This window comes from Balaenoptera physalus, assembly GCF_965194825.1.
Source record: "Balaenoptera physalus genome assembly, chromosome: 12".
NCBI classification, from domain to species: Eukaryota; Metazoa; Chordata; class Mammalia; order Artiodactyla; family Balaenopteridae; genus Balaenoptera; species Balaenoptera physalus.
In genome coordinates, this window is record NC_138897.1 from 57,226,088 (window position 1) to 57,239,434 (window position 13,347).

General features: G+C 36.7%; 2 protein-coding genes across 9 annotated transcripts in view; one reads left to right on the plus strand and one right to left on the minus strand.

Moving 5' to 3' along the window:
* LOC309640245 (uncharacterized protein) overlaps window positions 1-13,347 on the plus strand; it is a 645,560-nt gene that overhangs the window by 109,937 nt on the left and 522,276 nt on the right. The window contains exon 5 of one of the 4 annotated variants that reach the window (XR_014252097.1): window positions 7,468-7,590. The exons of 2 other annotated variants lie outside the window; for them this stretch is intronic. The gene's annotated coding sequence lies outside the window, so the exon portion shown is untranslated. Of the gene's footprint in view, window positions 1-7,439; window positions 8,117-13,347 lie in introns of those variants that run through there. One more of the 4 variants, XR_014252099.1, reaches the window with a different exon arrangement.
* RBBP8 (RB binding protein 8, endonuclease) overlaps window positions 1-13,347 on the minus strand; it is an 81,543-nt gene that overhangs the window by 15,059 nt on the left and 53,137 nt on the right. For all 5 annotated transcript variants that reach the window (XM_082418658.1, XM_082418657.1, XM_082418656.1 and 2 more), the window contains 6 exons: window positions 12,954-13,039; window positions 11,329-11,438; window positions 9,360-10,242; window positions 9,151-9,277; window positions 8,125-8,213; window positions 7,098-7,215 (listed from right to left, as the gene is read on the minus strand). In XM_082418658.1, coding sequence (XP_082274784.1) covers window positions 7,098-7,215; window positions 8,125-8,213; window positions 9,151-9,277; window positions 9,360-10,242; window positions 11,329-11,438; window positions 12,954-13,039 — 1,413 coding nt within the window. The remainder of the gene's footprint in view (window positions 1-7,097; window positions 7,216-8,124; window positions 8,214-9,150; window positions 9,278-9,359; window positions 10,243-11,328; window positions 11,439-12,953; window positions 13,040-13,347) is intronic.

Here is a 13,347-nt window from a genome sequence, read left to right on the forward strand (position 1 = left end):
CCTCTAGGTGGTCACAAAGCACGGAGCTGATCTCCCTGTGCCATACAGCTGCTTCCCACCAACCATCCATTCTACATTTGGTAGTGTATATATGTCCATGGCACTCTCTCACCTCGTCCCAGCCCACACCTCCCCCTCCCCGTATCCTCAAGTCCACTCTGCACGCGTCTTTATTCCTGTCCTGCCCCTTTGTTCTTCAGAATCATTTTTTTTTTTAAGATTCCATATGTATGTGCTAGCATATGGTATTTGTTTTTCTCTTTCTGACTTACTTCACTCTGTATGACAGACTCAAGGTCCATCCACCTCACTACAAATAACTCAATTTCGTTTCTTTTTATGGCTGAGTAATATTCCATTGTATATATGTGCCACATCTTCTTTATCCATTCATCTGTCGATGGACACTTAGGTTGCTTCCATGTCCTGGCTATTGTAAATAGAGCTGCAATGAACATTGTGGTACATGACTCTTTTTGAATTATGGTTTTCTCAGGGTATATGCCTGGTAGTGGGATTGCTGGGTCGTACGGTAGTTCTATTTTTAGTTTTTTAAGGAACCTCCATACTGTTCTCCATAGTGGCTGTATCAATTTATATTCCCACCAACAGTGTAAGAGGGCCTCTTTCCTCCACACCCTCTCCAGCATTTATTGTTGGTATATTTTTTGATGATGGCCATTCTGACCGGTGGGAGGTGATACCTCACTGTAGTTTTGATTTGCATTTCTCTAATGATTATTGATGTTGAGCATCCTTTCATGTGTTTGTTGGCAATCTATATATCTTCTTGGGAGAAATGTCTATTTAGGTCTTCCACCCATTTTTGGATTGGGTTGTTTGTTTTTTTGATATTGAGTTGCACGAGCTGCTTGTATATTTTGGAGATTAATCCTTTGTCAGTTGCTTCGTTTGCAAATATTTTCTCTGATTCTGAGGGTTGTCTTTTCATCTTGTTTATGATTTCCTTTGCTGTGCAAAAGCTTTTAAGTTTCATTAGGTCCCATTTGTTTATTTTTGTTTTTATTTCCCTTTCTCTAGGAGGTGGGTCAAAAAGGATCTTGCTGTGATTTATGTCACAGAATGTTCTACCTATGTTTTCCTCTAAGAGTTTTATAGTGTCTGGCCTTACATTTAGGTCTTTAATCCATTTTGAGTTTATTTTTGTGTATGGTGTTAGGGAGTGTTCTAATTACATTCTTTTACATGTAGCTGTCCAGTTTCCCCAGCACCACTTATTGAAGAGGCTGTCTTTTCTCCATTGTATACTCTTGCCTCCTGTATCAAAGATAAGGTGATCATATGTGAGTGGGTTTATCTCTGGGCTATCTATCCTGTTCCACTGATCTATATTTCTGTTTTTGTGCCAGTACCATATCGTCTTGATTACTGTAGCTTTGTAGTATAGTCTGAAGTCAGGGAGCCTGATTCCTCCAGCTCTGGTTTTCTTTCTCAAGATTGTTTTGGCTATTCGGGGTCTTTTGTTGTTTCCATACAAACTGTGAAATTTTTTGTTCTAGTTCTGTGAACAATGTCATTGGTAGTTTGACAGGGATTGCACTGAATCTGTAAATTGCTTTGGGTAGTATAGTCATTTTCACAATGTTGATTCTTCCAATCCAAGAACATGGTATATCTCTCCATCTGTCTGTATCGTCTTTAATTTCTTTCATCAGTGTTTTATAGTTTTCTGCATACAGGTCTTTTGTTTCCTCTTCTTTTTGTTGCAGTGGTAAATGGGACTGTTTCCTTAATTTCTCTTTCAGATTTTTCATTGTTAGTGTATAGGAATGCAAGAGATTTCTGTGCATTAATTTTGTATCCTGCTGCTTTACCAAATTCATTGATTAGCTCTAGTAGTTTTCTGGTAGCATCTTTAGGATTCTCTATGTATAGCATCATGTCATCTGCAAACAGTGACAGCTTTACTTCTTTTCTGATTTGGATTCCTTTTATTTCTTTTTCTTCTCTGATTGCTGTGCTAAAACTTCCAAAACTATGTTGAATAATGGTGGTGAGAGTGGACAACTTTGTCTTGTTCCTGATCTGAGTGGAAATAGTTGCAGTTTTTCACCACTGAGAATGATGTTGGCTGTGGGTTTGTCATATATGGCCTTTATTATGTTGAGGTAAGTTTCCTCTATGCCTACTTTCTGCAGGGTTTTTTATCATAAACGGGTGTTGAATTTTGTTGAAAGCTTTTCCTGCATCTACTGAGATGATCATATGGTTTTTCTCCTTCAATTTGTTAATATGGTTTATCACACTGATTGATTTCCATATACTGAAGAATCCTTGCATTCCTGGGATAAACCCCACTTGATCATGGTGTATGATCCTTTTAATGTGCTGTTGGATTCTGTTTGCTAGTATTTTGTTGAGGATTTTTGCATCTATGTTCATCAGTGATATTGGCCTGTAGTTTTCTTTTTTTGTGGCATCTTTGTCTGGTTTTGGTGTCAGGGTGATGGTGGCCTTGTAGAATGAGTTTGGGAGTGTTCCTCCCTCTGCTATATTTTGGAAGAGTTTGAGAAGGATAGGTGTTAGCTCTTCTCTAAATGTTTGATGGAATTCGCCTGTAAAGCCATCTGGTCCTGGGCTTTTGTTTGTTGGAAGATGTTTAATCACAGTTTCAATTTCAGTGCTTGTGATTGGTCTGTTTATATTTTCTATTTCTTCCTGGTTCAGTCTCAGAAGGTTGTGCTTTTCTAAGAATTTGTCCACTTCTTCCAGGTTGTCCACTTAATTGGCATATAGGTGCTTGTAGTAATCTCTCATGATCCTTTGTATTTCTGCAGTGACAGTTGTTACTTCTCCTTTTTCATTTCTAATTCTATTGCTTAGAGTCTTCTCCCTTTTTTTTCTTGATGAGTCTGGCTAATGGTTTATCAATTTTGTTTATCTTCTCAGAGAACCATCTTTAATTTTATTGATCTTTGCTGTCATTTCCTTCATTTCCTTTTATTTCTGATCTGATCTTTATGATTTCTTTCCTTCTGCTAACTTTGGGGTTTTTTTGTTCTTATTTCTCTAATTGCTTTAGGTGTAAGGTTAGGTTGTTTATTTGAGATTTTTCTTGTTTCTTGAGGTAGGATTGTATTGCTATAAAGTTACCTCTTAGAACTGCTTTTGCTGCGTCCCATAGGTTTTGGGTCGTCATGTTTTAATTGTCATTTGTTTCTAGGAATTTTTTGATTTCGTCTTTGATTTCTTCACTGATCTCTTGGTTATTTAGTAGTGTAGCCTCCATGTGTTTGTATTTTTTACATTTTTTTCCAGTAATTGATATCTAGTCTTATAGCGTTGTGGTCAGAAAAGATACTTGATACGATTTCAATTTTCTTAAATTTACCAAAGCTTGATTTGTGACTGAAGATATGATCTATCCTGGAGAATGCTGCGTGAGCACTTGAGAAAAAAGTGTATTCTGCTGGTTTTGGATGGAATATCCTAGAAATATCAATTAAGTCCATCTTGTTTAATGTGTCATTTAAAGCTTGTGTTTCCTTATTTTCCATTGGATGATCTGTCCATTGGTGAAAGTGGGGTGTTAAATGTCCCCTACTATTGTTGTGTTACTGTTGATTTCCCCTTTTATGGCTGTTAGCATTTGCCTTATGTATTGAGGTGCTCCTATGTTGGGTGTATAAATATTTACAATTGTTATATCTTCTTCTTGGATTGATCCCTTGATCATTATGTAGTGTCCTTCTTTGTCTCTTGTAACAGTCTTTAAAGTCTATTTTGTCTGATATGAGAATTGCTACTCCAGCTTTCTTTTGATTTCCATTTGCATGGAATATCTTTTTCCATCCCCTCACTTTCAGTCTGTATGTGTCCCTAGGTCTGAAGTGGGTCTCTTGTAGACAGCATATATACGAGTCTTGTTTTTGTATCCATTCAGCCAGTGTATGTCTTTTGCTTGGAGCATTTAATCCATTTACATTTAAGGTAGTTATCAGTATGTATGTTCCTATTACCATTTTCTTAATTGTTTTGGGTTTCTTATTGTACGTCTTTTCCTTCTTTTGTGTTTCCTGCCTAGAGAAGTTCCTTTAGCATTTGTTGTAAAGCTGGTTTGGTGGTGCTGAATTCTCTTAGCTTTTGCTTGTCTGTAAGGCTTTAATTTCTCTGTCAAATCCGAATGATATCCTTGCTGGGTAGAGTAATCTTGGTTGTAGGTTTTTTCCTTTCATCTCTTTAAATATGTCCTGCAGCACCCTTCTGGCTTGCAGAGTTTCTGCTGAAAGATCAGCTGTTAACCTTATGGGGATTCCCTTGTATGTTATTTGTTGCTTTTCCCTTGCTGCTTTTAATATTTTTTCTTTGTATTTAATTTTTGATTGTTTGATTAATATGTGTCTTGCCATGTTCTCCTTGGATTTATCCTCTATGGGACTCTCTGTGCTTCCTGGACTTGACTATTTCCTTTCCCATATTAGGCGAGTTTTCCACTATAATCTCTTCAAATATTTTCTCAGTCCCTTTCTTTTTCTCTTCTTCTTCTGGGACCCCTATAATTCGAACGTTGGTGTGTTTAATGTTGTCCCAGAGGTCTCTGAGGCTGTCCTCAATTCTTTTCATTCTTTTTTCTTTATTCTGCTCTGTGGTAGTTATTTCCACTATTTTATCTTTCAGGTCACTTATCCGTTCTTCTGCCTCAGTTATTCTGCTATTGATTCCTTCTAGAGAATTTTTAATTTCATTCACTGTGTTGTTCATCATTGTTTGTTTGCTCTTGAGTTCTTCTAGGTCCTTGTTACACGTTTCTTGTATTTTCTCCATTCTATTTCCAGGATTTTGGATCATCTTTTCTATCATTATTCTGAATTCTTTTTCAGGTAGACTGCCTATTTCCTCTTCATTTGTTTGGTTGGGTGGGTTTTTACCTTGCTCCTTCATCTGCTGTGTGTTTCTCTGTCTTCTCATTTTGCTTAACTTACTGTGTTTGGGGTCTCCTTTTTGCAGGCTGCAGGGCTGTAGTTCCCATTGTTTTTGGTGTCTGCCCCCAGTGGGTAAGGTTGGTTCAGTGGGTTGTGTAGGCTTCCTGGTGGAGGGGACTGGTGTCTGTGTTCTGGTGGATGAGGCTGGATCTTGTCTTTCTGGTGGGTAGGACCGCATCTAGTGGTGTTTTTTGGGGTCTGTGAACTTAGCATGATTTTAGGCAGCCTCTCTGCTAATGGGTGGGGTTGTGTTCCTGTCTTGCTAGTTGTTTGGCATGGGGTGTGCAGCACTGGAGCTTGCTGGTCGTTGAGTGGAGGTGGGTCTTAGCATTGAGACAAAGACCTCTGGGAGAGCTCTTGCCGACTGATATTATGTGGGGCCGGGAGGTCTCTGGTGAACCAATGTCCTGAACTCGGCTCTTCCACCTCAGAGGCTCAGGCCTGAAAGCTGGCTGGAGCACCAGGACCCTGTCAGCCACATGGCAGGAGAAGGTGGGCCATGAGTTGGCTGTCAGCCACTGCCCTGTTGTAGCTCTGTCGCAGCTGTCTCCAAAGGTCACCCAGATACATTGGGTTATTCCACCATTCCTCAGAACTTGCACATGCCTGTCTGGGATTTGTAGATGTCCTCCTGATACTCTTCATTGAAATACCTTGCATTCATGGTGGTGAGAGGTATGCTAATAGTGTTGGTTCTCTTCAGTTCAGAGACTGGGACAGTCTGAGCCTTCATGTGGCCAAGTCAGGAGCAGCTGGCCAACGGTCCCAAAGTGATAACATGTCAGATTCCAAGAAGGCTTTCTGTAGCGCCTGAGCAGTAGTCCCAAGCCGCCGCTCAGCTGCAGCACTGACCGGGGAACTCGGTGGGACCCTCAAACGAGGATTTCTGCCGGCCCTAGAGCCTAACTTGCCCACCCAGGCAAGGAGCCGAGGAGAGCGTCTTCTGGCCCCATCTCACCAGAGGAGCGGACACCTGGTTAAGGTTTACTTTTAATAGGTACTGTCCTCTCAACGTAGGCAGCCAGGTACTTGATTGAATGGATGTTATTACTCAAGAACAAAGAATTAAGGCAAAGGCTATTAAAATTTTCTCTCACTTACTGCATTTGGGGCAGCAAGAGATAAGGTGTTTCTTAAGAAGCAAGGACAAGACTGGCTGTTTTACTACTGGGCCCTGAGTAGGTAGACTAGAGAATATTCAGCAGAACATAGAAAATGCACACACAGTCTGAATGTCCTCAATTTCTAAGAGACGATCATTGGAAAAGGCCTCTGTTTTTAGCCCTGCATCCTCACGTGGCAGGTCCTAACTCTTTAACACATAAGAGTGATGAATGACAACTATTCCCAGGCTAGTTGATCTCATGTCATACGCCTCTGTAGTTAGGAATGTTGCTAAGGTGGTGCCAAATGAAATCCTTCCATTGTTCCCACCTCTTTCAGAAAATCAAGGCTTTAGATGAAGAATTAACAGTTTCTCACTACAATGGGCTGTAGACTCCTAGTTCTGCCAAATCTCCTCTTCTATAGAAGTAGAATATGGCAGTCACTCACTCATCATATATACTATCATTCTTAGTTTACTGCTAATTTGCAAATCTATACTAATACTTCTCAGTGGAATCCTCCCTTTTTTTCCTTATCAAATTGTTTTGGAAAAGAATATTTCTAAAACAGGACTCTCAAGATTCCTTTTACACCTTTTATAAAAAAATTATCTAAACCAGGGATCAGGAAACTTTTTCTTAAAGGGTCAGACAGTAAATATTTTAGGCCTGTGGGGCCATAAGGTCTCTGCAGAAACTACTCAGCTCTGCTGCTGTGTTCAACAAGCAGCCATAGGCAATAAATAAACAAGTGAGTGAGGCTGGGTTCCAGTAAAACTTTACTTACAAAACTGGCAGCTGGCTTTAGTTTCCTGACCCCTGGAAACAACTTGAATTCTTTTGGAAATAAAAATTATTTTTACTAAAGATTTTTTTCCTGAAATATTGACACTAAGCTTTACTAAAGAGAAATCTAGTATTATGAGAACAGGGGGGAAAAAAAAACTGGTTTATGGTGAAGAGGTCACTTATTTCATCAGTGCAATGGTATGTCTATAAACTTCCCTCCACATCTGTATTAAAATTAAAAAAAAAAATCAAATCTTACTTGGACATTTTTCTCCCTTCTGCTCTTGATTCTTCATTTTTAAAAGCACAGTTTCACTAACCAATGTACAGTCCATGTCCACTGTCTCTCCTCCTGCTAATCTTGACTGACTGCCATCCTGAATAAATATTTAAAAATTCAAAATTTTAACAATTATTCCGTTATGGCCTAATATTTACTTTTTTTGGGGGGGGGTGGGGTAAAATATACATAACATAAATGTTTCCATTTTAATCATTTTTTAAGTGTACACTTACATTTCAGTAGCATTAAGTAATATTTACCTTTACCCTTTAGGAATATAGATACATTTAGGTTTAAATGCCTGTAAACCATTTTTAGCTTTGACATACAAGCATCATCTCTCAAGCCTAGGAAAAGGACTGCTGCCAAGCATGAGAGAACTGTGTGTTACCACGATCCCTGGAGCTTCCTTTCTTCCCTAATCTGCTTCACAGAAATTAACATCAATGTACACCAAGAAGAAAAGTTCGTAAGTCAAATTTGATTTCTTAATGGATATTTATTACTCTAGCAACTGTTAAATAGTTTATTAATATGCTACCAAGTGAAAGAGAACCTCTCAAACTATGAAGAACCTAAATACAAACCAAAAAATTTATTTATGCTATGAATTTTAATGAAAAAATACACAGCATTTAAAAAAATTAGCCAACTGGGAAAAATGAAATTGTTTTCTTGAAGGTAGATTATTTTAAGTTAATCAAGGCATATGACAGATTATTTTGATAAAAAATAAAACTATTTAAAATATGTAATTAGCATTTTACATTAGTTTAAAACTATATTTTTCAGCAAAGTTCTCTAAAGTCAGAAAGTATTATTACACTTTCAAAAATACCATAATGTTGGCATAATAAATGTTATTATTTCATAGTTTTCTGAATAAATACATGAAGGCTGTAAGAGGTATGTGATTACCTCAAGGTCACAGAGTCAGGACAGCAGGGTGACTAACAATACACTAGAATAACCACATGGGCTTTGGTTCTATTTTCTAACTTACCTTTGTATCTACTACAGTAATATCCATTTTATACTGAGAAAGGTCTGCTCCTGGATCTATACTCCACTGGATATTTTCAAAGGATACATCTTAGATAAGGAGAAAAAAATGCACAATTAAAAACAAATTTTAAAAATTCTCATCACTTTAAAATAAAACATTATGGGACCCACAGAATGAGAGAAAAGTTTTGCAAATCATATGTCTGATAAAGGACTTGTACCTAGAATATATAAAAAACTGTCACAACTCAATAATAAGACAATTACTCCAATTGAGAATAAGCAAAGGACCTGAATAGACAGTCATTCAAAGAAGATATACAACTGGCCAATAAGTACATGAAAAGATGCGCAACATCATTAGCCATCAGGGAAAGGCAAATCAAAACCACAATTGAGATATAACTTCACACCCACAGGATGGCTAGAATCAAAGAGACAGACAGTAACAAGTGTTGGTGAGAATGTGGAGAAATTGGAACCCGCAAAATGTGAAGAAACTGGAACCCTCACATGCTGCTGGTGGGAATGTAAAACGTTGTAGCTCCTTTGGAAGAAAGTTAGATAGTTCCTCAAAAGGTTAAACACAGAGTTAGCATGTGCAAATGTTTACAGATATACATGTAAATGCAAAGAAAAGGACAGGTTATCTATGGGGTGAGGAACAAGGTTTGGACGATAAATTTCTACTTTCTATATTTAAAAAAATCTGTATAGTTTAAATTTTTTAAAGCTTTCTTTTTGTAAAGAAAATAAACAACTACATAGAACAGGTAAATCTATAAAATCACCTATAAAAGTAGGTATTAAAGATGTCAATTTATTTTTTCAAAAAGCAGAAGAGCAGGAAAATCACATGTAAAGTGAAACCAATAAGAATTGTGCTATAAACACAGAAACATACAGGGATAAGATATTTTTTCTGAAAATAATTCAGTCTATCCAAAGAATATACATAATATATTACAATACTCAATTTAAAGTCATTAAAAAAGAGTAGAAATGCTATTTATAGTGTACATACCTTGGTTGTTTTGTAGAGACTTTGTTTTAGCAATTCTACATGGATTTAACTGAAGAACTGATGCAAGTTCACATGCTCCATGGACTGACCTGGTTTTTACTTTTATAGGCTCACGAGAACCAGCACCCTAAAACAGAAAGAATTATTAGCATCTAGGAGAAATCACAAACAACCATTTTAATCAGAATCCTTGAACATTTAACACAAACCTTCATGTCGTCAAAAAGATTCTCTGTCTCCAAACTTTCACGTGGACGTAGAGGGATTTTAAAGATAGAATTTTCTTCCTTTATTTGTAACAGTGTTTTATTATCCGGAGATTTACTCAAGGACTGGAGGAGGGACTCCTGTAAACTGCTGGGCTCTTCTGGGGAATCTTTGGTTAACCCACAGCTCCCACTCAAGGCCTTACGGCTTGAGGAAGAGCCCTTTGGAACAGGCTTCAAAACCTCATAGAGAGTCACTTGCCTAAATCCGATTTTAGAGTTCTCACTTCCTTGGCTTTTCTCTTGACGCTGAATAGCTGAAAATCGATCAGACAGATCCAGAGGTTTATCCATCACATAGTCTCCATTCATGTAAGAATGACTATCCGGTGGAAAAGGAAAGGCATTTTCTTTATCAAAGGAGGCTTGGGGGCAGCTTACTTCATCTTCACTTTCTTCCTCGATTTTCTTCCTTTTGGTTCGGCCTCCCAGTGATTTCAGGGGTACCACATGTTTATCTTTATCAGTAACAGTACCTTTAATGTGATCAATACTATCCTGTTCACTTGTATTTTTAATTATAAGCATCTGCTTATTAGAAGATGACTGGTTAGTGATCTTCTTCACTTCAGCCCCAATATTATGATGTGTGAAAAGGGCACCATCTTCAGATTTTGATCTAGGATTCTCTGATCTAGAATTAGAAGTGTTGCTGAAAGGCATTGTTTTCAGATGGTTTTTTTTCCCAGTCTCTAAAAGAGAAGGGGACAAACCTGTATTCAAACCTAAACTACTTTTCACATTAGAGGTAGCTCCAAATACAGGAGATGATACCCGAGTAGTCAATTCTTCTTGAGGAGGAGTCTTTGAATTAGAATCTGAAAATCTAAAAAAATAAAGAGTGGTAAAGCTTTTTTCCTATTAAAGAAATAGAGTAAAAATTAAAAAACAAGCATAATGAGAAAACTTTTGCTAATATAGAATTATTAACAGTAAGGTCTTATCCACATCTTAGAGGCAGACCATTAACCAAAATTTAAGATACAATATAGTTGCTGGCTTCTCTTTATTTGGCTGACAAAAAGCAGAGGGAAATGTAACAGCAAACCTATCTCAATACAATGATATTCCTATCTATAAATAGTTTTCCTAAGTAACTTAAATAAATTCACTATATAAGAAAATCATATTTTAATAAATCCCACTAGGGACACAAATTCTTTTGCTGTTACGAAATCTTATCATGAGTAACTCCAAGAAACAAAATTCTTATACTACAGAATTGAACATAACTCAAGACCCAGCCTGCCTGTAGCAGAGGAGACAGCTGTGGCAGTAGAAAGAGCATTAGGGTTAAGTTTGAAGACGTGGAATGGCTAAGAGCTCTGACTCTCATACTTAATAGTTGTGTGGTCTTAAAAAGACATTTAACCTTTGTGAAGCTGCATTTTTGTTGACTGTAAAAAATGGGGGTAATAAAACCTACTTTAATGAGTTACTATGATGACAAATTAAATGTGATACATGTATCTAATACTGAAAGCTCTTTTAAAAAGCAAAGTGCTACATAAATATAGGTATTGTTAGTTAATGGATGTTCTGAAATTAGTAAAAACAAGATGTATCCCAATCTTGGAAGCTCATCTGAACTAATGATGGATTTCATAAAATGTCCAGTTTTTGAAAATACAAACCCAGAAGGGATGATTGGATCTTTAAAGGAGATAAGGCTGGGACCTCTTAAGTACTCCTTGACAGAAGTACAGAAAGAATCTAAAAGTAATATCCATCTCTCTACATTAACACAAAAAGCCCTCAATTGGTCATAAACTGGGGGAAATATTTTTTTAAGTAAAAATTAATACAACCAGAATAAAAAGCTGAGGGAGAGAAATAGTTTAAATATATGGAACTCACTGTAATGGAATTTCATTGACAGTTTATAAGTTTTTACCAAAGTGCCCCAAATTACCTTAAACTATCTTCACTATTTCTTCTAGATTCCTCAAAAGGTTTTTTGTGATCTCCTTCCAGACAGTGGTAGAGCTCATCACCAAGAGGGCTCATAGGACCTCGAGATTCCTTCAATAATAAAAGATAAAGTACATAAATACAATGGAAGATTATTAATTCTCTCTTTTTTTTTTTTTGGCCGTGCCACACAGCATGCGGGATCTTAGTTCCCTGACCAGGGATCAAACCTGTGCCCCCTGCAGTGGAAGCATGGAGTCTTAACCACTGGACTGCCAGGGTAGCCCCAAGATTATTTATTCTTAAAAAGGAATGAAATACTGATACACGTTATGATGTGGATAAGGCTAAGTGAAAGACGCCAGACTCAAAAGCCACATATATGATCCCATTTATATATGAATTATCCAGAATAGGTAAATTCACAAGGACAGAAAGCAGACTGGTGGTTGCCAATTCCAAAAAACAAGATTAGTTAGATTAGAGGAAGGGAATAGAGATGACTGATTATACTTATAGGAGACAAATTTAAAAGGATCCTTTAGAGAGCTGTGCTTCCCGAACTTTAACATGCATACAAATCAACTGAGGATCTTGTGAAAATATAAGTTCTCTTTCAGTACGTCTGGGGTTAGGTTTGAGATTTTCTATCTCTAACAAACCTCCAAGGATGCAGATGCTGTCGGCCTGTGGATCACACTTTGAGCAGCAGGTCTTTAGAGATCAGTTCCCTTACTAGATTTGGTGTCTAAACTACTGACTTGCCAGGTTTATGGGCAGGACGGAATTTAAAAACCATTAAAACATTTAAAGTTCAAAGGGTAAAAACTACCCACCATCACTTGAAGAGAGATTTAAAACTAGAAAGGACCAAAAAAAAAAAAAAAATTCAAATGCAGTGAAAAACCAATTCAATGGTTTGAATATACATTTACATATATTAAATGTATATTCAATGTATACATTTACTGACTAGAGCAAAAGAATAGTTTTAAAGCTGTACCAAAATGAAACTTCCCTAACATTGAAGAATTCAAGGTTTCCATTTTTTAGGGATCAATTAAGAAAAAAAGTAAATGTGTCTGATGCAAGGAAGAACTAAAATAACAAAAAGAAAATCATGGGGTCAATTTCTGACTCAATCCCTAAAGCTTTCGTCTAATTGGATTGGCATTTATAAGGACAAAGATGAATTAAAGCATCTATAGTAGATCCAAGAATTCAGCCTGTCTTCCAAATCAAAGCCTGGTTTAAAGGATGTTGAAAAGATCCAATGAATTCTGAAATCAACCTAAAGGTTTAAGACTTCTCTTAAAGTCTTCTGTTAGTTGGAACAGGGTAGGGAGGAGAGGGGGATGGGGAAGAGGGTTGCTAAATCCTCTAAGCCATATAAATTTTGATTCAACCCACAACCTATATATCCCAATAATTCTAAAGATTCTAGATTTCTGCGACTGCCTGGGGTGAATAATATAAATGGGCCTTTCTAGTCACATCAATTTTTGTTCTAGGCCTTTATCCAATAATCTTTGGATAAAATAATTTTTCTCTTGCTCAATTCTCTAAAAACTGACCTCAAAAGACACTAATTAACTCATATTATCACCATAGTAAACAATTACTTACAGACTCATCTTGAACACTAAGTCCAAGTGTTTCAGCAACAACTGTAGCTAAATTATCAGGAGGATAACTGCTTTTTCCATGTGTATCTAAGTTTAAAAAAAAAAACACATTATACAATTGTAGAAACAAGATGTATGAAAAAATACGTAAAAGGAAAGAAAAAGCTCAAAGGACCACTTTACAAAATGGCACTGAACAATTTTTAAAATTCTACGTAAAGTCCAAAATATCTACTATAAATTGCAATAAGTTGCAGGTATCTAGCATCTACTCTTGCCAAACTTTTTCAGCTAGGTTTTCTATTTTTCCTAAATGAATTGAATGTTAACAGGTAGATTATTTTTCTTAGTGCCACTGAAAAAAAAATCATAAAAAACATATAATTAAATGGATT